Source organism: Rhynchophorus ferrugineus, unplaced genomic scaffold (assembly GCF_030347505.1).
Source record: "Rhynchophorus ferrugineus isolate W39M unplaced genomic scaffold, kcgeb_rfMv2 rfM2, whole genome shotgun sequence".
Taxonomy (NCBI): Eukaryota; Metazoa; Arthropoda; class Insecta; order Coleoptera; family Curculionidae; genus Rhynchophorus; species Rhynchophorus ferrugineus.
In genome coordinates this window covers 25,379,161-25,403,953 of record NW_027472581.1, presented here as the reverse complement: position 1 = coordinate 25,403,953, position 24,793 = coordinate 25,379,161, and the positions used below count along the sequence as shown (strand labels likewise).

Below are 24,793 nucleotides of genomic sequence, written 5' to 3'. Positions count from 1 at the left end.
CGACATATAAGAATTATTTTTAAAAATTGTGAGTTGACGTATAGTAATAACCTAGATCTTCCTAAATAACAAATAAAGAACCAAAGGACATTCAGAGACTTTTTGTAAAATACTGTTTAAAACTGTTCTTCCATAAAAAATGTTGTAGTAAACAATGGGCTAATTTCAATAAATACAAGTGTTTCAGAATAAAATGCTGAGAGAAGTATTATGGATGCACCCTACATTGTTGTGAATTAAGAGATTCAGAACAAGACATGAACAAGACTCCACTCTCATGTGGACACCGAAGCTGCAACTCTTGGAAACACTGATCTAGGACGCAGACTCAAGAGATCTAAACCGTTTGACCCTGTGTTTGAAAGTAAAGTGAAGCTCTAAATGGTAAAAACACTGAAAAGTGCTACAAACATTAGACTTATCGACTTAGCGAAAATTTTGCCCCCCTTTTGGAGAAACGGGGGCACCTAAAGGCGTGAAATTTGGCATAGCCGTCAGATCAGTGACACAAAATGTATAAACAAATATTTTAGGTTGTGGCATAATATTAATAACACATTTTTGAATAAACAAATATGTTAATTTGCGCATAAAGAGTTAAAATGTTTGGCAAAGAATATTAACAAATATAAATAGCTTCATAGGCTCTCAGTTCTTCACTTGTTGGCGAGTTATTAATTCCCGCGTGGGACTAATAAGACAAAGCAGGAAGCAGTGGATTAACGAAGGCTCTAGAAGACGAAATGAAGATGGCTATCTAAAAGAGTAGAGATTCCTGGTTTACATAAAATATACTAAACAATAGTTACAATAAAAACAAAATAAATACATCTATCAACAGGAAAAAAATTGCAGCTACCGTTTTAAAGATTGAAGCGCGGAATCAATGGAATCAATAAGGAAAGAATGATGCAATTTTATTTAAAAATGTAGATAAACAAATTATTCTTTTATTTAGCCCGGTGTATTTATTATTTCTCAATATATGTTTTAGGTGAAAAATATAGATAAAAGATAAGATTATATTAATACATAAATGAAGCCATGAAAATATGTAAAAATTAAAATGAAACTAACTACATAAATTGCATAGATAGAACACAGAGTTGCCGACTTGGTTGGCGCAGTGGTAAAGGCGACGGGAGGGTACACCTATTATTGCTATAGTTGCAGGTTCGAGTCCTACTGGGGCTTGGTCGTAAATGAATGTTTGTGATTGTCCTAGGCAAAAGTGCAAAATCCGACAAGGAAAATGATCCCTGTCACGCCAGTAACAGTTACACAACAGTAAGTTGGTCACTCGCCAGACGGTAGGCTTAATGCCGAGGACCGTGGTTCGGAGCCCACATTAAACAGTAGGTCCACTCCAGAGAAACCCTAGTTGGTAAAGAGGAGACAGAGACAGAAGAAAAGAAGAAAATATGTAAAAAAGAACACAGAGGGCAAATAGATGAAATTATTAATTATTAACAGTAATTTTGTAACATGTAACATTTTAAAGCATTTATAGATATTAAGATGTTTAATATTTAATACAATAATATATGTTACTAAATGACATTTTATTATTTCAGCCTTGTATCTATTATTTTGATTATTTACTCTATACATCTAAAAAAGAAAGAAAAGTCAATAGTTCATTGTTTATAACATAAAAGTAAAGAAAGATAACATATACTTATTTTTGATGCTCTGAAGTTATTATAATTCTGAAAATAATCTTATTCATAATAATTTTGTTATGATGTTCAGGGGTGTAGTAATTTAAACTTATCAATACTTTGTTGCTTATTGCGACTTAATGGTAATTAGATTTAATTAAATGCTATTTAAAAAGGTTAGTGACTGTTAGTTCTTGAGATAGCTTGCATATATTTTAATATGTTTTAATATACAGACATTTATTGTTTTAATTAATATTATATATTAAATATATTTCTGATCTTATGTTGAAAATATTACCAAAACAAGTTTTAGTAGAATAACATAAACTTGTTAAATATATTTTTTTAATAAATTGTACTTTTAATAAAATCAATTAGATTATTTTCTTCTTCACTACATTAAACAAAATATCAAAACAATGCATTATACAACGTTGATTATAGTTTGTGCAAAACATAAATCGAATAAAAAAAAGTTGAAGTTCCTGCACTAATAATAACACCCAGCGAATATACTAATTAACCAGAAATAGTACCTCAAGGCCCTCCACCCGACACTTTGGGTCCAAAAAATTATTCATTCACATTACCTCGTAACTTTTTTCGAAATTTGTTGTTTACACTAAAAATAACACTGGCATCCCATACCGAGCTGGCAAAAAAAAACGAGCCTTCCCAAACTATCAACTTACAAATGTCGACGTTTGTAATCGAAAAGGATGTCGTTTAATTTTATTTCGGTTTAATATCAATTTCATTGTTCAAATATGCATAAGGTTTATTAATTTTTTTAATATCAATACTCGTTGACAAATCTGCATGTCCTACTGATAAATAACAATACGTAATACAAACTGTGCTAGAAATTCTAAACATACATATTACGGATATAGTTTCATTCAAATCCGCTTTCATAAGAATCCCATTATTCAAAATTACATAACTGTTGCACGTATATTTTTAATGTCATTTAAATGTGGATAAATCTATGGATCATATTAATATAAGAACAGATGACTGTAGACTTTATTTTTTAATTTACTTTGTGAATATAGAAATATAGGAAAATGTACTGGCTAATTGGAAGAAAATCACAATTATCAGTGCATAATAAATTGCTATTATATAAGCAAATATTGACTATATGGACATACGGAGTGCAATTATGGGGATGTTCTGTAAAGAGTAACATAAACAAAAAACAAATTTTTCAGAACATGAAGAAGAAGTCCTGAGAGGTATTGTGGGTGCACCCAAATACTATAGGACTGATTACCTACATCAGATTCAGATACCCACAGTCAGTCAACAAATCAAGAGAATTGCAAGGGGGCATGAGGAAAGACTCCATTCTCATACAAATATTGAAATATTGCAACTTTTGGATGCCACCAGAACAGGACACAGACTCAAAAGAATTAAACCATCTGACCTTGTGTAGTGTTGTGTAGTGAGGTGCATATATTAAAAAATTCAGCAGTGACATGTATAAACATTATTTCACCAGAGACTGAGGTAGGGCCGATGGGTCCTCCTAGGTATATACCTAGATTTCAGTTAGCATAAAGATAAATTATAGGTTAGACAAAAACGACTAGTAACAATATATTAATTAAATAATAAAAAAACTTTGTGAATATATCATCAAAAACACTAGGACCAATTTTTCATTCTTGTTAATGTATTTTAGTATCATTAGGATATTCTGGATTCTTCCATTTAGACTAGTATTAATCAAAATCAATATAATGAAACATATATGTTCTCAATAATCAATGTACCAGGTGTGTCAGAAATTACTTACCGATTTTTGTAACAGATTTCACTAGCCATAAGTATGAAATGTTATTATGATTTGATACATATGCTATTTTATTCTACTGACATTAACTTCACAACCACAAAAGTTACGTTCCACCCAATAAGGTGAGCATGCTGCAACCATAAGAACAAGTGAAACCTAAATTCGAATTTGGTGATTTCAACTCAACAAAACAAAGAACATCTTGATAGGCCAACAACGTTTGAAGACGCTGAATTGTAGGTGTTGTTAGAAGAACACCTAACACAAATTCAAAATCAGTTGGCGAAAAAGTTGAACGTAAATTGAATGACAGGCAATTAGAAAATTGAAAAATCGTCAGTGAAATGCTGTTTCAAAGGTATGGAAGGAAGTCATTTCAACATCGAATAATAACTAGTGATGAAAAATGGATGTAATTCGAAAATCGAAAGCGAAAAAACCATGTTTATCACCTGGGCAAGCCGGGCGAGAAGCAATTACAGGGCCAAATCGGTTTGGTCACGAGGCCATGCTCTGTATCTGATGGGACTAGGTTGGTGTCGTAACATATATTATGAACGGTTAAGACCTGAAGAACCTGTTAATACTGATAGCTAACCACAACAAACGATTAATTTGAACCGTACATTAATCGAAAAACTTCCACAATACGATAACACGTCGTCTCATACAAAAAAATAGTCAAGGAAGTCTTGAAATCTTCTGGATTTGAAGTTTTAGCGCAGTTGCCGTGCTCTCTAGACCTGCAGTGGAGCTGCCGTACCTCACATTTTTGTATCTATGGGATACGGGATTACCGCAGAAGAAGTTAAAATATGCTCCACGAAACGTTTAGTTCAAAAAAACTGGTTTTTTAGAATGGCATCCATAAATCGATTCCTGAGAGATGGACAAAATGTATAGAATAAAATGACCAATACTTGCCAATACAATAAATAAAATTTAACTAATCACATATTCAGAATTTCTTTAATTAAAAAACAGGAAAACTATTACCGGCATGCATGAACTATGACATACTTTAGGTGTATGCGGCTACATATTATAGATTATATTCCATTAATATATTAGGAATTACAATTCTAGGAATGTAATACAACCTTATTACATTAATTACATAAATAATCTTAGTGTCAGTCACAAAATAAATAAGTTAATATATCTAGTCCAATAAAAATTTTAAATATCTGTTTAACGATATATATATATATATATATATATATATATATATATGTCTGTTTATCAAATGCCTTATATTCTGTTGGCTGCCCTTACTATATAAATATTATTTTCACAGTAATACTTTCCATCATTTCATAAATAAGCATGAAGAGACACAAACAGCATACTGTTAAAGATTATCAACATTCATATCAATGTAATTTCATGGAATATGAATAGAGATGATGAACTCAAACTGATAAACCCTGGCATCCTCATAAAACTTAACCAATGCGGTGTTATTTGGTGCTCAAACCAAGAACGATAAATCAATAAGTTGAACGAAGTGAAGAGAAATTGAAATGAAAGAAGGGAATAGACCCAACCTCAAATTTACAATAAATCCTCTAAATGAAATCAAAGCCTTTGAAATATCTTGGAAATGATTAGCATAGAACTTTTAAAATAGTATTGAATAAAAATTCAATCAGCTCCCAGTTACTTTTTAGAAGCAAATTAATAACATTGTAGAAGTTTCTTTTATTTTTTTTTAAATATATTCCTATAACCTATAACTAGATGTATGAATAATTTGAATACTTATAAAATCATCAAACAGTTATATTACTTTGAATGATAATTTCAATATTTGTCATAATGTTTTCTACAATCAAATAGACACTTCCAATATTGAAATGCAAATAAGATTGTCCTTGTGATCTAAAAACTAAAAAAGAGACAAAATTCCGAACGATTCATTCAGATAATGAATGAAGTATAAATAGCTCAATGGTTTAATTTTTAACCACAAAGTTGAGTAATTTTTTAACCAAATGATTTCTGTCTTGAAACCAGAATGAAAGCATAGACATTACATAAGGAAGTTAATATTTATATGATAAGATATATTTTCAAATGCGGCATGTTCAGTGTGTATAGTATGATATATTGTATTTTCTATTCTATAAAATTAAATACTATTAGAGCGTATATATAAAAAGATTAGGCTATAAATAATTCAGTTAGGTAAAGAACGAACTAAAAAACGAACTTTCGTTATTCTCCTGTATGACAGCAAATGAATAGTTGAACAATAACTATACACTGAATTAAACACCTGCAATAGTAATCTCATTATTTATGTCACGCATATTAACGCTTAATGAATCTATTGTTAGTACCAAACTGATTGATCAAGAAAAACATTAGACAATCTAATTCTTAACATTAAAGAATACAATTAAATTAAAAACTTCAAGTATAAGTCATAAGAATGGGAAAACCTACGACTAAATAGACGATTTTTCACAAAAAGCCTTGAATTTCCAAAAATAGCATAAAATATCATTTAATTTTTATCGTATTTCCATAGACTTCCACGTTTCTTCCTTTTTGGATCTGGCGCTTTGTTGTTAAATAGAACAAAACATAGTTTTTTAAATGTGGACAATGTTTTCCTCCTCTATTTTTTTAACAGTCACTAACACAATTTTCTTTTAATAGCTAAACGTTGTTTTTCATGATGTATGTAATCATATTTAGCCGCACACGTCAGTCCAACATCAATAATAGATCGAGCAGGATATTACACAAGAATCCAAGGCTAACATTTACACTTACTCGCTCTGTTTGGGTGATAATCACACAATAAAATCCTACTCTCACTTTTTTAAAAATAACGATCTAGATTTTAAGATTTATAGCAACGGATCAAGTCTAAATGTCGAAGACTTAACAGGTGCTCTAAGCTAACGCAAATAGTTGTTGCAAAAAACTAAAATAGTTGTTTTAAAGTATATATATTATGTATATTTATATTTATTTCAAGCTACGACACGATGTCACGCCATGTAAATAATACGTAATAGTCAGAGTGTTGAGGCACCAGGGGTAATTAGATAAAATTCTCACTAGGGGAACAAAAGCTCATGATTTCCGTTTAACCTTTTCTAAAATCATCTTATTTACAGTTATCAAGCTTGCTTCAAAAATAAATCCGTTAATAAATTATATTTAACAATAAATAACAACAGTAATAAATTTAGTATCAAATAAAAGAGAAAAAAAAATTGTTATTCATGAAAAACAAGTATTATTAAACGTTAACTTCTTCACTTCGATCTCCCAATTGTATAGTGTATTGTGTGCGGAATCGCATTTATTTCGTGTGTGTTTCAATTCAGATAAAATTTAAATTTTTACATCTCGATTCTCGTACACCTTTTCAGAAAGAAAGGAAAAACGATAACTGTTGAATTGCGAAGAACAACTCCTTCAAAATAAGCATAACTTGGCAAGCGGCAGTATAAAATTAATTGTACATTTTCGTGCATTTATAAAAAACGGAATAATGGTCCGAAATATTTTTATCGTATTTAGAAGAGAGGGGACTGAAATGGTGGCAACTTTAGGACTGTTTTTGTAAAATCATAACCAATTGGCAGTTATTCAACTCCGTTTCCAATTCCAAACATTCCACGTTATTATCATAAAACCAGGCAATCTACCATACGGAAAATACTTAGGAAGATGCATAGCAGCAACTGTTATCGAGATATATATACATATATATATATATATATATATATATATATATATATATATATATAATACAGAGACAACACTATGCAATATCCATTGATATTTTGGAAAGGAGAATATGGATATCATTTAAACAAAGAAATCCAGTGACGGGTACACCATATACACTTATATCACTACAAGTGTTTTCAAACATAAAAAACTTATTCAGTCGGAACGGCTGTCAGATTTGCTTACTAGTAATTCTATAAAATATCGATAACTTCTCTGATATTATTTCTGAAATAAATACCCTTTACATTAATACTTGGTTAGTTCAATATACCAGTTTTCATAAATATCCATTAATTGTTTTTCTGCAAAATGTGCCGTTTGACAATATTTATGATATATACGAAAAAATATAGATATATCGGAAGCATAATAAATTAAACGTTTTTTTTAACTCAAGACTAATGATCATCATCTAGCTATTATTAAAACATCTGTGCGACAACGCAATTAATAAAATAATGATAGCACCATCGCGATGTGTACATGGCGTCAATAAATACGAACGAGAACAACAGTAATTAATAAAGGCAGCTAATCAGGCTCGCGGAGCGAATATGATACGATCATATGGATGAGGATTGCGACACGACAACGAACTTGATGGCGGTGACTCACGATACACGAACTAATAAAATAGTTACGATTGCGGCAGCAGTGAGGTCGTTAATACCAGAAGTGGTTCTCGAACGTAAGCGACTAACAATAATGATAAGTTTTTTCGTACGACACATTGCGTTTTCCTATTGTTTATCAATAGTTCTGACCTTTTTCGAGAACCATAAAACTAAATAAAGTAACTATAATCAATAACTAAAACAGTGAATAGTTTGTATCGCTTCAAAACTGACTTTTAAACATATTAAAGCAAATATAAAAACTAGGATCATGATCGGTGATAGCTAACAAACAATTCCCCACGAACAAAATATTTAAATTTCTTAGATATAAAATGCAGGCGAAGAAAGGGCATAAACTAAACCTCAATTTCATAATAATATATGGGGTTGTTATTAATATTTTGAGTTTTGACAATACCAAGTTTTGTTAGACCATCCATCTGACATTTCCAATTGGATGGTGATGATGATGTTGTTTTCATCAAGTATGTTTGTGTTAAGGTTCATTTCCTAGACAGGATATTTCTACACAAATTCAGCAATATAAAATCTGAATTATCAAGTTGTGCAAAATTCTAACAATTTCCTTGTGCCTGTTAATGCATTAGGTTCTTGGATGAAAAAAATAACTTTTTTTGGTAGTTTTTAGATATTTAATGATTATTTGCTATTCATAATGATAGCTAGTGTGTTTATTGTTATAAAGAGGAATAATTTGGATTGGATACCGCTATAGCATTTTACATAAACAGTTTCTCAAGCTGAAAAAATAAACAAATGATGAACATATTTTAAGTTGCGCTGGGCCAATTTCACACATCAATCACGTTTAACACCATTTATGACTTATTAATATGAGCTCGGAAATGAATCTTAATCACTTAGTGTTCTATGGCTATCAACTGTTGGATCGACTTTAAGAAAATAATGATTGGTTCGCCAAATATTTTGTTTTGGGTTGTTAAAAAATTCAATATTTGACATTGTCCAATAGTCTTGTAGATATAAATAATGATAACCATTAAAATAAAGTGGATTGAAAATAGGAAAAAATACTCAAGTTAAATCTCCAAATGACTTACGTTAATTATGAAATTGGTGGAATATTATATGCACGAACTGTGTAAGATGCAACATCACTACTTAGATAAGCTAAATCCAAAGACATTTTAGACCATATCTCGAATATCTCAACATCAATGCTTATACAAAGTTCCAATGACTAAAGTTTAATGGCCATCCACAGCAAAGAAAATTGGTTGAATGATTTATAGGATATCAACAAATGGATACTCAGTTTTGAATGGATCGCTGAGCCATAATTCTAAAGTGAGGTTGCTCATTCAGTCACCGTTATTGGTGCTCGTATACGATAACAGAGCTTATTCAGCTTAACTTGGAGGATAATTATGTCGTGTGATTTCCAAACTATCAAGATTTCAATTATGACATTTTCTGGTATCTCGTCTCGACGATCACGTATGTAACACTATGTATATTTTTAATGGGTTTCAAATGAAAGATCTAAGCCAGCAGCCCCGTGAATAGGATGAAATTGAAAAAGAAATGCATTAAAAAACACTAATACACCAGCAAAGCCGTGGAGGCTGCTTGAGTTTCTATTTCATACATAACCCTGCCTTATGTATTTTACAATTACACAATAAATTACAATTAAAAAATCTTCAATTTCATTTAAATACTGCATAAATTTGAGGACACAATTCAATAAAAAACGTTATATACACAAAATCTTTCCATTTAGTATATAGTTTATTAATTCAATGGATTAAATATTAAAGGCACAGTCCGGACTTTTTTATTTCGAATAATTTATTATATCCTAGAGCGATTTTATACCCAGCCATATTATTATATAAAGCCTAGTTCATTTTTTGTGATTTTTATTATTTACGATACGCACCACGAAAGTATTACACAACTCAGGGTTTCCTGATTATGCCATCAAGATACAATGTAATATATTATTAGAAATTGTTAGGCGGAATCGAACAGATGTAGCAGGAGCATTCTATTATATGGCTCTGAGGTGAATTTCCTGCGAGACGCGTGACGAGACTTGTTTATTTGTGAGCCTTGTCGATTTATAGCTTGTAATATGCGAGTGAAAAGGAACAAATACCAACCTCGTTCCTCCCGTTGTAATAAGCAATAAAAATTATGCGATATGTTGTTCGACCCACATTGGAACTTAATGAACACAGATCATGGTTATAGTTTGACGAGATGATTAGAAAATAAATCATTACATATCACACACTGTTATTTAATTAGACAAGTTTTATAACATTAACTTTATTGCAATCGTGCATTCCTGACTACACTCAGTTAAATAGGTAACGGAAAATGGTAATTTGAAAGATAACAGCCCTTTATATTGAGGTAGGGTTTTACAGTCATCTGTCAGAAAAACATCAAAGAGTTTCTCTTGAATTTGGCACTGCAAATGGATCATAAACATTTCGAAAGAACGATGTATCTCTTGAGGCCATCCAGGAATCGACCTTTTTTGGTATCTTCATAAGTGAATTTTCTCAAGTGAAGCGCCGCTCTGATAAATCACGACTAATATGTCAGAACAAGTAGTAATCAGAAGGAGAAAGCGCCTCCCAATGTTGGCTTCAATTCATACAGCATAAAGTATCCAAGCTTTTGAATCATTTCCATGATCTTCAAGCGATTGGAAATTGTTTTTTAAGTTACTCTCAAAAATTCTGCATATTCTCTTGCGTTTTACACGGATCATTATTGAGTAATGTCTTCAAATTATTTTGACTGTCCAGAAAGGCGTCAAAACAATCATATTTGAGACGTCGAAACCAGTATTGACATGTTTAAATCGATGGAGCATGCTTGCTATACGCTTTAGACAGCATTCGATGACCTTCAGCTGCTTTTTTCTTCAAATTGAAGTAAAATAGTAAAACATCCAGCAAATGTGGTTTACTCGATTCAAATTCAGACAATTTCAACGCACTTAAGAACTTTTTTTATATACTGAAAAGTGAAGACTGCCAATGACGCTCCAACTTGAAATTAATTACAAATATAACCGATGCTATTTCATTTTGAACTTAGACGCAATGTTCTGCGTTAAACTTGAATCTTCCTCCAACAATTCAATCTTTAACATGTACATTGAATTTGCCAGATCTCAAACTCTTACGCAGCAGAGATTAGAAGTAGAACGTAAGAGATTAATATTAATCATCAGCAATGCCATAATTTAAAATTCAGCACCAACAGAAACAAAGTTCCAAAACAAAGTCCATTTCAGTCAAGATCCAAAATAAAAGCACTTATGCTGATCTTAAGGAGTTTCTTCGCTCAACAACGAGACTTGACCAAACAACAACTCAAAAGACAAAACGAACGTTTGTTGAGTTTAATAAAATCAAGTGAACAAAACAGTCTCCAACGCGGAATTAAATGTGTTTGAGGACGCTCATCTACTGAATAACAATTTAAAAATAAAATGTAAAACAACTACATTCGCACCATGAAAAGCTAACAAAACTGACCTTCGGTGTGAACATTTATTAAAACCGGAATATAAATAAAAACCACTTCAAATTCCGTTCATTGTTTTATTCCAGACAAACAACTCTATCACCGCCAGATATAGGTCAGCGTTGGAAGCGACGGGGTTGGATCGTCAGGGACGACCTTGATTCGTTCTCGAATCTAAGGTCGCTTCTTTTAATCGTGTCAATTACGGATCAATCCGTACCTCTTTTTGTTTGTCTCTCGGGAAGGTTGTGCGATTTAACGTTCTTACAGGCCGTATAATTAACAAGTTTATTTTCTTTAGACTGGTTAATGCGTGTGACTCATTGATCAAACCGAACTAATCTTGAGTGATAATCGGTAACAGTAATCGTGAAGTAGTAAGCCGATCGGAAGCCTCCAACGATTTGATTTAAATCGTATAAGGATATTCGTCTAGTGCGGTTGTCAAATTATTTCGATTTGCAACACGTAGAGCTTATCTCGAGGAGAGCCAAGACTATCATCAGACACTATCGATGTCATTAGCGAAAGTAATCAACATATTTTTGTCATGAGTATCACTGCTACAATAGTAATAGTTATAATATGGTACACCTACCTGAATATCGCTTAGGTACAAAGGATATTTATATATATATATATATATATATATATATATATATATATATATATATATATGTAAAAAATAATTCCACATGAGTTATTATTATTATGAGTTATACTTATATTTACGAGCACTTTACTACCACAATTAACAAGCTGATTCAAAAATTAACATTAGTTAACCAACATAAGACTGTATACAAATCGTAGAAATGCGAAAGAATGTTATGCAAATGGCACTAAGCAGGAAATGAAAACAATGGACGAATACTAAGTAGATGAGCCTACTCCTGATTCGGTGGTGATGCCTGCGCATTATTATTATGTTGTAATGTTTATTTGCAATACCAGTATTTTAATTATTAAAACTGTAATAATAGAAAAACGTCTTCACAATAAATAGTAATTAAAGAACTAACTTATCCCGAACTATATTTAGGAACAAAAAAGAATCCATAAGATTGTTGCTAATAAAACAGTCAAAACGCGAATGCTAAATAAATAAGGCATAAACTTAAATGCATCTTAACTGATTTTAACATAATGACAAAAGAAGCATATATTTATCTTAAATAGGAGGTAATTTTTGTATCAACTGTATAATGCGAAAATACGAACATCCTGATAAACAAAGACAAATATAAAATATATTAAATCAATTATAACATTGACATACAAAATAAGCTGTATTTCACAAGAAACAGTGAAAAATCGAAAGTATTGTACTATTGTATCGAAATTGTACAGTTATCCGCATTTGAAGTACCCCTCCAATGCATCAAAGTATATAAAATATTACAATAAGAGGTACAGATATGATAACAGTAATAACAAGATTATTCTCAATGCAAGAAAGTATACATCTCTGATCAAAACAACACTAAAATAAATTGTCAAAACCTAAAACCCAAAATAAATAATCTAAGTGCATATGAACTAAAAATAATTTAACGATTAACCGAAAAGCGATAAATAATGCTTAATCTTAAATTATTAAAACCAAATTTACGATAAGAACAAAAGAAATTCCAATGAAATACTTATACAAATATGTACAACCAATGTGTTTTAAATACAAATAATTACATCATAAAAATATTCTAAATAAATTAATATAAAAATCAAATTGGAAAAAACGTCAAGATGAATACAAAGCAAATATTGAATCAACTACTATTGAAAAAGTTATTATGCGACTGTTAAATAACTGTCATCTGAAATTATCGATTCGTTCAACATTGATAAAATTACCACAAAATTCATTTTAAAATACTAAACACCAGAAAACATTCAATTATATAATTTATCAATAATTAAAAATCACAACATTTCTAGGATTATCACTAGATTTATTTCAATTAACGTTTCCAGTCCAGTTTATATAACGTATAAAATTATCTTTTACAGCAAACCAGAGATTGGTGATTCACTATGCGAAGCAATAAAATTCTGACAACTATCGAAGATCATTAAAGCACAAGTGGTTGTCGCACAAATACCGATGAGACGTTTTTATCGGAAATTAAGATAATGGTGTTCAATAAAATACTTTATTCGTGGATTCTCATCCTTTACGTATGCACATTACAATAGTCTTGCAACTATTTTAAATTGCTTATAATTTTATTTATGACGATAATGTTCACATATCGTAACAGTATGACTATTCAAATTCAGTCTATTCAAAATAACAATAAACTCGCGTCATCTGTATGTTTAATGTATTACCTATCGCAAATTATAAATTCGTTTTAGAGTGAGAAAATATGTTTCCTTTTCATTTTATCTTATTTAAAAAGAGATAGAATATTATCTGATTGCTCGAAGTAACCGAATCAGCCTTATATATACCTTATAAACCGGAAAACGCTGTTTTAACGCTGTGGTTGTTTTGATAAATTTTAAATCGCTGATTATCATTACTCTATTAGAAAATGCCGAAGAGAGGCAGAGCAGATTGCGCCTTTAATCAGTTACTTGGAACAAAAACCAAATAATAAAGGCCGCCTCTTGCCAGGAAAATGCATTAGAGAGGTAAGCATTTTTACTGTTAAATATTAAGTTAGTATGGCTAACATTAGTATAGACAAGGTCACTCAAATATCTCAAAAAATAAAAAAAATAATCATTAATTCACCGCAAAGAGACCGTCCTTGTACGGAAGGGTTATCGAATTCAGCTTGATGTCTGTCTATTAGAGATCAAATATATGAAACGTATAAAAACAATGTAGAATATCTTATTGTAAAGTGTGAATGATTCATGAGCATTTGGTTAAAATATGTGAGGAGAGAAAGAATACTAATTGTTTTGCAGATATAGCAAATGCATTAGGAAGAATGCAGTGATTAAATATGGTAGACAGGTAGACAGAACAAACTAGGGAGAAATACAGTGATATTAAAATTACTTTTACAGAATTTTGTTGTAAGTTAAAGCCAAAATGAACTAAAACTCAAAGCTGATGAGGCAACATTGCGATATTTTAACGTCATCAATTCAGATGCGTAGAGTTCACTGTTTTATTGAACAGACCATATAAATAATAGAAATAACATGTGATTCAACAGAATAGCACCGTGTCATTGCCAGACTCATTGTCACAACACTCATTGGTATTATTTATTTTCACTTAGGAGTGGGTTTTATCTAAAACCCACATCCAGGAACACCTTTGTCTGTGGCCTCATTAATAACACCTATCTTTATAACGACCTCGATCGCCAAGTAATTAGGCTAAACGTATCATTTTAGGTTGAAAGAAACGCACACGCTTATTGTTATTTGAACTGGATGTCCACCGGGGTCTTGTCCCATGACACGCCGTGACTTTTACATACGCGCGATCCATCCTCACCTTGAGCGAGTTCAAAGACGCCGCTCCACGGTCGTCATCAACAATTTAATTCCACGTCCGATCATGATATTTGACTACAGAGTATCAAACAATGAAGAAATAATTATACCGATAGATATAATAACGAAAAAAATACTAATGACAAAGTTGAAATAACAGTAAAGCCAATGTGAAATAGAAGGAATGAAAAAAAAAAGAAAAACTCAACCACAAAAATGTTTTTTAGGATCTACATTCAACTCAAGATTAAAATAAGAATATATAATGACAAACTATAGTCCATTCATTATAACATATTCGAAGTAACAAACTTCAAAATTTTAAAATGTGTAGTATAAAATATCTATATAGAATAAATATATTATCTGCAATATAAAATGTAAGACACTGTCTTTGACAGATCAAGCTAAACTAAACTTGGGTCTAAATCTACCTGGCTGATGTTTGCTGACTTCTTTCTTTGGATAGAGTGTATGATGCAATAAAATCACAATAATATATCAAATAATAAAATAATATTGGCAACAATAGGAAACAAGGTAAATCAATAAAAATGAAGAAGAATCAAGCTTTAAAGCACTAATCAAATAGCATACCAAGGTGTTAACGATAGAATCCAAAAACAATGTACTAATTAATATAAGAATAAACAAAATATTAACCCTATTAAAATACCCAAATAAACATTTTGTACATTTTTTAAATAGAAACAAGATAAAAAATATCCATTAATAACTCATAAAGAAAATACACACAAATTCTGTAATAAAAGAAAATATATATAATATTTCAAAACTAACTAAAGGAATCTTCATTATTAACTAAAAAATTATACAAAAAGAACACTAGCCTATTAAGGACAAAGGAAAAATAAAGTTTGTTTTTTGCAAACAAGGCAAACAAAAACACACTGTTAGAAGTAAACAATCTGTAAATTAATAGATAGGAAATTGATATTAAAACAAACCCGAATTTAACATAAACTACTTGACTAGGTTTTCACAGAAGACGATAGATTAAGAAAATTAATATCCCAATTCTGCATAATACCAAAACACACATGATATAATTAAAAGTACAATAAACAACATTAAATACAACAATAGACAACATTTTAAAATCAGATTAACCTTCAAAGACAACAAGATATGAGAACAGCAATATATGACAACATGTCAATTTTAAGGTCTACAATATTTAATCAACATCAGTATTCTTAAAGCAACAACAGAAAAATAGTAGCAATTATAAATGCATTACCTTGATATATAAACATATATATATAATAGGTAATTAATTTAACACAGCATGAATCATGAGTTATCAAAATTAAACAATAATGCTTAATGGTTGGTAGTTGTAAATCGAAAGAATTATTTTATAACAGGAACACCAATTGAGGCTCTTAAAATAAGATCATATCATGTTAACAAAGTTGGTTGACAAATCTAGACAAAGTCAACGACATGAACAAGGTATAACATCCAGCAAGAACAATTTCATAACAATTTCCATCAACACATCGTGGTATCTAAGCTATTTTCAGTTGTCGGTTAAAAATAGATTTTACTGGTTTTTTAATCCTTACCCAGGCGACCTTCAACTGTGAATCTTCAATAAGGAGATTGGGGGCTTTCTATTTTGTAAATTCGGTATGAAAACCGTCTGATCACTGTTCATAAAATACCAACAACTGCAAAAACGACAGAAATGAAAACCTAAAATCAAAACAGCTGATTTAATAAGAAAGCACGGGAGACCTTCAATTTTGAAATAACGTCTATAACAACAATAACAAATGTAGACTCAAAAAGTCACTTTGCAGCTGCCTAGTTACAAGGCCGTGTATTCACATTAAAACAACAAATTCTTGCTGATTCTAAGCCGTGATGGCTAGTATTAGAACGATAAAATTACGGAAATACCTTGATGTCAAATAATTTTCTTTTGGTACAAGTTAATGGCTTTTGCTGATATTTTACACATTTGATTCTACAAAATTTTAACATTACGCAACAATCGACACATTCTACAGGTACTCCATCTATCTAGGAATATTAAAAATAGCTGTTCGAAGATAAAAAGCGGTTAAAAACTTACCTTAATCAGTATACGGAAAATCGATTGTTAGTATTTATCCGTTCTGGAATAGTTTAGAATTCCGACCGATCACCCATCGCTGCCTGAAAATACACAAAAACACTAATCACTCAGTTCAGTCTGTAAAGAGAAAAACTAATTTATTCCGTACGAAAACATGGAACTCCACGTATCGATTAAATCAGGGAATGCACTTCGAGAAACGTCACTCGTATGTGTGCGGTTTAAAGAGAAAAATGGAGAAAATAACGTGGAGCCTGACTGAACGGAACAGGTCGAGCGGATTCGCCGTCTGTTGCTATTTAAAATAAGTTAGTTGAACAGGCAACTCAGCGCTAGTTTGCGACCGTTGCGTGATGGGCAAAGCACAATCCACAAACCAGTGGCGGAGGCAACAATACAGCGAGCTGCGCAACATAATAATCTCAGTTTAATTAATGGGGCATATATATTAGCTCTAATTTTAATTTTAAATGATTACAGGAAAAACTAAACATAAAGACTAAATGGTTCGAATAAAATCTTCCTACAATATATTGAAATTTTACCTTAAATTAACTTTCTTCTACGTCAATGACGAACACCCATCTAACCCCCACCCTCTATATAACGAAAGAAATAAAGAACGCATGCGCATCCAATTAAACCGCCACAAATCAAATACGGGCTATGTTGCCAAACTTAATTTATTTGTAAACTATCGATATCGTTATGGTCACATGTAAATATATGGTAAATATGCAACCATACAGCAAGAGCAAGTATAGTAGATAACAGAAACAGTCTTACTTGAGGTCAGCAGTTCTGTTATGTGTATAGAGAGTTCGATAAGAAAATATTTATTGCCAAAAAAATTAAAAATTGATTCACAGCTTATATATTATATTTTATTGAATAACGTGATCACAGTAATCGATTTTTTGATTATCATCGTTTTACTATCAGCAAAAACACTAATATAATAAATATAACTATTTCTATTAGTATTACTAAAATTAAAAATAATACTCTCATAATTAGCTGATGAAACAGATTACCTTGATATCAGGTATTTTTTCTTTCCAATCACACTCTCCTTGAATATCCCGAATTATGATGTAGGAGTCTTTTGCACGGTTGTTGCACCTGCCGATTGTTATATGATTGGTTTCTTTATTTTTTATTTTGTGGTTTGTTTTACTATAACAGATGGGCAGCAATACAAATTGTTCCAAATACATCTAAACGTATTTACAAAACATGTTTCAATCACTCAAGTTTTGGACAGAACAATTTGATTGTCAAACAGAGTAGAGATGCATATGACAGCCACAGCAACACAGAGGCGTAAAACAATTGCCACATTTATTAACTTTGACATACTGCTGCATCTTAGAAAACTAAATAAATAAATGCAGACAAATATAACTGATTATTTTAACAAAAAAATATTTTTATTTATTCATTGATTTATCATGAAAACAACACAATTAATATTTTTATAACAGTTTATATGATGAAAATGATGTTTAACGATGAAAAAATTCGTGTCAAAATGGTTTTAACCAAAGACACACCTTCATATCTAATCCAGACGAAATAAAACTATCTGTCTAGCATTTATGAGAGTACGCCGAACTTGGACTACGCCTGTATCAGTTAAATTCCTTTTACATAGAATAGGATAATTAATAACCAATAGTTCAGATTTGGTAAAAAAGAAATTTTAATTTTAAGTATTTCGACGTTTGATATCAATCCTCTGAACAGACGAGAATATATCAAAGTTGTAACAACATTTAATATCCCTAAAAGATTTATGATAAATAATAAGTGAGAAAAATTTATACGAACACAAAATAATTGCATAAGACCCCTCTAAAATTATTGAACCATAAATCAATCCCTATATAAGTGTTATCGTTAGGCGATGTTTAATGGAACTGAATATGTCAATTTTACGAATAAAAAAAGAAAAATTATCCCTTTTTACCTACTATTTATAATACAATGTAATTATATTATAAATTTAATATTTAATATATCCTATATCTTAAAATATTCTACTCTGAGGCATGGTATCTAGATATGGGTATGTTCATTTGAGAATCACCAATTTGACAGCAGTATATTTAAACATATTTTTTTCAAATTTATTTATTATATTCTTGCTAGTCGTTGCCAACTAACCTACAATTCGTCTATACAATAACTTAAATCTAGATATATACCTAGGAGGACCCAGCGGCCCTATCTTAGTCTTTAACGTGATAATGTTTATGTGTTGATATCGTTGTTTTTCCATTAAATGCACCTCACTATATTACACTACACAAGATCAAATGGTTTGATTCTTTTGAGTCTGTTTCCCGTTCTGGTGTTATCCCAGAGTTGTATTACTTCGATAATGGCATGAAAATGGACTCATGTCTTATTACAATTCTCTTGATGTCCTGAGTAACAGTTAGTATCTGACGGTCTCGGAGTAAGTAATCAGTCCTATAGTATCTTGATACACCTACAATACTTCTCAGGATTTTGTTCTGGAAAACTTATAACAACACATAATTGAACTCCATATGTCCATAGAGGTTTCAATACTTGCTTGTATAATAACAATTTATTATGTACTGATAATTATAATTTTCTTCCAATCAACTAATACATTTTCCTATATTTTGACTCTAGTTCTTTCCTTTTCTCTTTTACATGTGCCTTCCCGCGAAGTTTTGCATCAAGATTCATGCCGAGATACTTGGCGTCGTTGCTATATGAAATGATAATATTATTGATATTGTGCTTGTGTGATCTGATTATACGTGAACTGCACATGCAAATTTAATTTCGTTAATATTTATTTCTATGTTTGAGTCCAACTATTTATATTATCACATACTGTTGTAATTTTCGTGTGGCATTTAAATGTTTAGAGTCAAAGATGAAGAAAAGCCTGTGCTACAATAAAAGAAGCTAAAGTAGTTGTGCCAGAAAGTACATTGGGGCATTACATACCACATATGAAAAATATCACAATGGCTACATTTGCTAATGATACTACGATTCGTGCTGTTTGAGACAATAGCAAAGAAGGTGGGCGAAAATGACAACAAGCAAGTGACAAGTGAAAAATAACAATTATTAAAAGTAAATACCAATAACACTGTGTATCTCGGCATGAATCTTGATGTAAAGAATCGTTGGAAGACACATGTTAAAAGGAAACGGAAAGAACTGAAGTTAAAATATAGGAAAATGTGTTGGTTAATTGGAAAAAAATGTCAATTATAAGTACACAAAAAATTGTTATTATACAAGCAAGTATTGAAACATATATGGACATATGGAATTCAATTATGGGGATGTTCCACGACAAGTAATATAATTACAAGTTTTCCAAAACAAAGTCCTGAGAAGTATTGTAAGTGGACCCACATACTACAGGACTGATTACTTACACCGGGACTTTCAGATAGCGACTGTCACTCAAGAAATCAATAGAATCGGAAGAAGCCATGAGAAGGATGGAGTCTCATGTCAATATCGAAGGTACATTTAGTATTCAAGGTACATTTGATGTTGTGTAGGGTAGTTTAATGACATTATTACACCAGAGACTAAGATAGCAGGGGCCTCCTAGAAACTTAAATTTAAGTTATTATAAAGACAAATTGTAGGCTAGTCGGCAACGACTAGTAACAATGTAATAAACAAATTTTAAAAAATGGCGACGCTGTTAGCTTGTAAATCTAAATAACCACCATTAAAGAGCGCAATGCTTTCGATACAATTGTTCTTCGGCAGCATTCTTATCATTACGTTTACTGATCAGTACAAGTTAAGCGACTGTATGGTTTCATCCACCAGCTTAATTTGGTACTTTGAAATGTCGATGAAGTTTTGAATTGTAACAGGAAATCCATTTTTCGTTGCCAGTTACAATGTACAACACAAAACCGTTTTGCTTGTTACGCATTGTTCTACCACGCATTAAAACCATGTTCATGTCCAATGCTTACGTGAAATTTCTTGTTATTGGCTTATCTTTAGTTGTACAAATAATTTGTCATCACTAAGTCTTATTTCATCATCATTATATCAATGAATATGTCAGGACCAAGAATATATCTTGAATATATGAAGAATCAAGAAAGGTAATATAATATGCACAACAAAATCGAAATAAACTCTTTACAAACCAGTATTACAAATTTGCTGCCTTAAAACTATTGGTTAGTAATAGTCGTATAAAACTATCATAATAGAACGTTTTATCACTGTGGGTAGTTTATTATTGTGAGTAATCAACCCTCTATGTTTGTATTGACGGTCAGAAATAAAGATGGTGTTCATACACGCGCGCATACAACCGAAATAAAATAGCTGTTCAAGGTCGACATATCGGCGTCGCTTGGAATATGCCGCGACGTCTCTCTGGAGCTTACCATCGTAAATATTTTCCAATAACATATCATCATACCCATGCCATATGCAGTGCGATTATTACGCAATACGGAATACCTAACTTTAGATGTTTAGACCCCATGAAAGGCCAGAATGTTTCTATAATCGTATGGAGAAAGTATTTTTAAAAAGTGGCTCAATGCCAACAATCATTTCCCGGCAAGAAAACGAAAAGAAATCTTACACTCACTGAAAATATGATTATAGTTACGTTGTCACCATGAAAATGTGTAATTTAAAAGGGCACTGAAACGGCAACCTCATGTTTAATTGAATAATAGATCAAATATTAAACTAACCGAATTGGGAAGTTAGTCTGCACAATTCTATCTATTAGATCAATAAATCATTACATTCATCTCAAATTTATAGCATTTTTTTGCTTACATTTGAAAAACCGCATGTTTCCAGTGATCAATATTTTTGTTTATTTTTTATCTTATTAGTAAAATTATTGACAACAAAATAATGTACTTGATAGTGATCTTTGCCGAAATTCTTTCAAAGCTATATTTTCTTTTCTAGAATTATTTGGAACCATTACATTAATCTAATTTATTTGCACTTGTAAAAATCAAAGGGCTGGAAACAATCCAGAGAGGTGAGTTATTGCTAAAATGTTTTGAATATAATGATTTCGTAAAACTGTATGAATGACGTGAGTCTCACATATGAAGTATTCAAGGTATATATATTTATATGAAAACTATTTGGCAGTTTTGTGTTCTCACATATTTTCAATGAAAACATTTCACTCTACAATAGGGAATAAAAAACTTAACTCTTAAAAATTATAAATGTTATAAATCATAGAACAAAAGCGGTTTAGGATCAGTAAGGAAGTATGAATAAAGCTACAATAATCAAACTTACCCCAATGTATTTCGTTTATTCGTTGATATAAGACATAGAAATATATAACATTTGGATTTGTAAATTGCTGATTAAAGGAGATAAATAAACACAATGATTACGAAAGTTAGACAACTCTCAATCTCCCCTGGTAGGCACCGCTTGACATTGACGTTATTTGACTTTTGATTTGTCAGATAAATGTCAAAGATGAAGATGGCTGACGGTTCGACGATTTTGCGAAGAAATAGACCTGGCACAAAAGCTAAGGTAAAACTTTTTTAATGGGAATTAATATATTATAATATCCGAAACTTTGGTATTAACGATTTATAACGTATATTAATCTTACTCAGGGTTACATACTATTCCAACTAACCTGTCATAATCGACAATACATAGTTTTTTTTATAAATTAAACATTTCTGTTTATGTAGGATTTCTGCCGGTGGCCAGATGAACCCTTCGAAGAAATGGACAGTACCCTGGCGGTACAACAATATATTCAACAACTCATTCGAAAAGATCCAACCAATATTGACTTGATATTAAAAATGCCTGAAAACCAAGATGAGGGAGTGTGGAAATATGAACACTTAAGGTGTGTTTGTCATAAATTATTAATGTTTTATTTATATGCTATAAAAATTTTAGGCAGTTTTGCATGGAATTAAATGGTTTAGCTGTTAGACTGCAGGGTGAATGTCATCCTGAAACATGTAACCAAATGACTGCCACAGAACAATGGATATTTCTTTGTGCTGCACACAAAACTCCAAAGGAATGTCCTGCAATAGATTACACCAGGCATACACTCGATGGTGCAGCATGCCTTTTAAATAGCAATAAATATTTTCCCAGCAGGTAATAGTTTATGATTATGATGCCAAACCAAAAATATAATTATCATATTTTCCTTTAGGGTTAGTATTAAGGAATCATCAGTATCAAAACTAGGATCTGTCTGTAGAAGAGTATATCGAATTTTTTCACATGCATATTTCCATCATAGGCAAATTTTTGATGAGTTTGAAAGTGAGACTTGTCTGTGCAAAAGATTTACTCACTTTGTTACCAAATACAATTTGATGTCTAAGGACAATCTTATTGTGCCCATTTTGGATGAAGAGAACACACCTGGTGAATCAGAGGCATAAATTTTTTTTTTTCGATATTGTATATTGACATATTTACCAATTTGTATAAGTGAGTAGCACTAAATGTGAAGAAAAGTTCATTATGAAATAGTATATATTTAGCAGCTAGTGCATTTCAGTGTAGATAATTTGTGAACTGAACAATTCTCTGGTTCATGTAAATAATTCAAATGTTTACAGTTAACTCTCCTCATGTGATTTTTTATGTGAACATGGAAGATAGTCAATGAGCCCATTCACTATTTATTTGGTTGACAGGTAACAAGTAAATCATCATAGTTGTGACAGCAGTAATCTATAGTGTTTTGCAAAAGCAAGTTTATAAAATTAATATAAAAAAAATTCTGTTTCTCAGAAATGTATCGAATATATTAAACATAATAATCATCATTTTTACTTTTATTAAGACCTAATACATATTTTTCTACATCACATATTTTAAAAGATTTTATACTAAAACTTAAAAGATAATACAGTATTAACATAAATGTTATTTATACTTAACATAAACCCTGAGACTCATTCTTATAAAGCATTGTACATATTCTTTGATGTTTTATTTTATCTGTGTATGTCCTTATATTACATTTTTGATATATGAGCATCCACAATTGCTACTTTAAAGGTTTTTAATACATACATTTGTAGCAATCATTCATTATATTATCCAGTGTTCTTTTTAATAAAAATTTTTCCCATAGTTATAAGTTAAATGATTTCGAAGAAATACTTATAATAATATTATTTATAAGCATTTATTTAAAACCATTCATGTATATTTATTCGATGTTAAAGATGTAATATACAATATGTAAATTAAATAATTCATTCACATGTTTTAATTAACTTTCTCCTAATTAATTTCATTTTATGTTCTCACGTTCTTTCCAGGCTTTTTTAAGTTGCTTTAGTTTTTCCTTTTTGGATTCATAAGCAGATCGTTTCTTGGATGAGTATCTCTTTTTTTGCGCCTCAATGCTGTCATCACCATTCAAAAGATTATCTAATTTTGTAACTAATAAAGACCTAGCTATTTTTCTGTTTTGCTCTAAATACCTGGTTTCTTGACATTTTACCACTAATCCTAAAACTTCAATTTAGCAGATCAAATACAAATTTATATCAGTTATACCTGTAGGGATATGCTTCAAAACAACGCAACTAGACGTTTTGTTAATTTTTTGGCCTCCAGGACCAGATCCTCGAACCTGTTGCTCTATTAAATCTTTTTCATTAAGAACGGGCACTTTTGAAAAATCTATTTGCTTATTAATAGTTGAGAATCTCCTGAAACTACTTATTATTAAGGATTTTATGTTATTCATTATCGATTGAAAAAAGCATATCAATCAAAAGTTCTAATGTACATAATCAAATATTAAAAATAAAATATTATGTAGGTTAATACCAAA

General features: G+C 30.8%; 3 protein-coding genes across 10 annotated transcripts in view; 1 reads left to right on the top strand and 2 right to left on the bottom strand.

Annotated features, from left to right (window-relative positions):
* Positions 1-22,370, bottom strand: part of mrj (DnaJ heat shock protein family (Hsp40) member B6 mrj) — an 87,886-nt gene extending 65,516 nt beyond the window's left edge. For 2 of the 8 annotated variants that reach the window (XM_076394460.1, XM_076394462.1), the window contains exons 1-3: positions 22,246-22,370; positions 16,933-17,015; positions 16,421-16,525 (exon numbers count right to left, since the gene is read on the bottom strand). The gene's annotated coding sequence lies outside the window, so the exon portion shown is untranslated. Of the gene's footprint in view, positions 1-16,420; positions 16,526-16,932; positions 17,262-17,969; positions 18,073-22,245 lie in introns of those variants that run through there. The other 6 variants (XM_076394458.1, XM_076394467.1, XM_076394459.1 and 3 more) reach the window with 5 other exon arrangements.
* On the top strand, positions 22,337-23,925 carry Mob4 (MOB kinase activator 4). Its single transcript, XM_076394469.1, has 4 exons — positions 22,337-22,494; positions 22,662-22,825; positions 22,879-23,088; positions 23,147-23,925. The coding sequence occupies exons 1-4, from the start codon at positions 22,426-22,428 to the stop codon at positions 23,379-23,381; spliced, it is 678 nt and encodes a 225-aa protein (XP_076250584.1). The 5' UTR covers positions 22,337-22,425; the 3' UTR covers positions 23,382-23,925.
* Positions 23,926-24,108: 183 nt separating this feature from the next.
* LOC143190271 (mitochondrial translation release factor in rescue-like) lies at positions 24,109-24,789 on the bottom strand. Its single transcript, XM_076394473.1, has 2 exons — positions 24,514-24,789; positions 24,109-24,465 (listed from the first exon to the last, which is right to left on the bottom strand). Exons 1-2 carry the CDS (start codon positions 24,704-24,706, stop codon positions 24,245-24,247), a joined length of 414 nt encoding a protein of 137 aa, XP_076250588.1. The 5' UTR covers positions 24,707-24,789; the 3' UTR covers positions 24,109-24,244.
* Between the last annotated feature and the right edge of the window lie 4 nt (positions 24,790-24,793).

Coding starts and splice junctions, on each gene's coding strand:
- Mob4 (XM_076394469.1), top strand. CDS start 22,426: ATGTCAAAGATGAAGATGGCTGACGGTTCGACGATTTTGCGAAGAAAT. Junction 22,826..22,878: donor TGGAAATATGAACACTTAAG/GTGTGTTTGTCA, acceptor TAAAAATTTTAG/GCAGTTTTGCATGGAATTAA. Junction 23,089..23,146: donor AATAAATATTTTCCCAGCAG/GTAATAGTTTAT, acceptor ATTTTCCTTTAG/GGTTAGTATTAAGGAATCAT.
- LOC143190271 (XM_076394473.1), bottom strand. CDS start 24,706: ATGAATAACATAAAATCCTTAATAATAAGTAGTTTCAGGAGATTCTCA. Junction 24,466..24,513: donor TTTGAAGCATATCCCTACAG/GTATAACTGATA, acceptor TTGAAGTTTTAG/GATTAGTGGTAAAATGTCAA.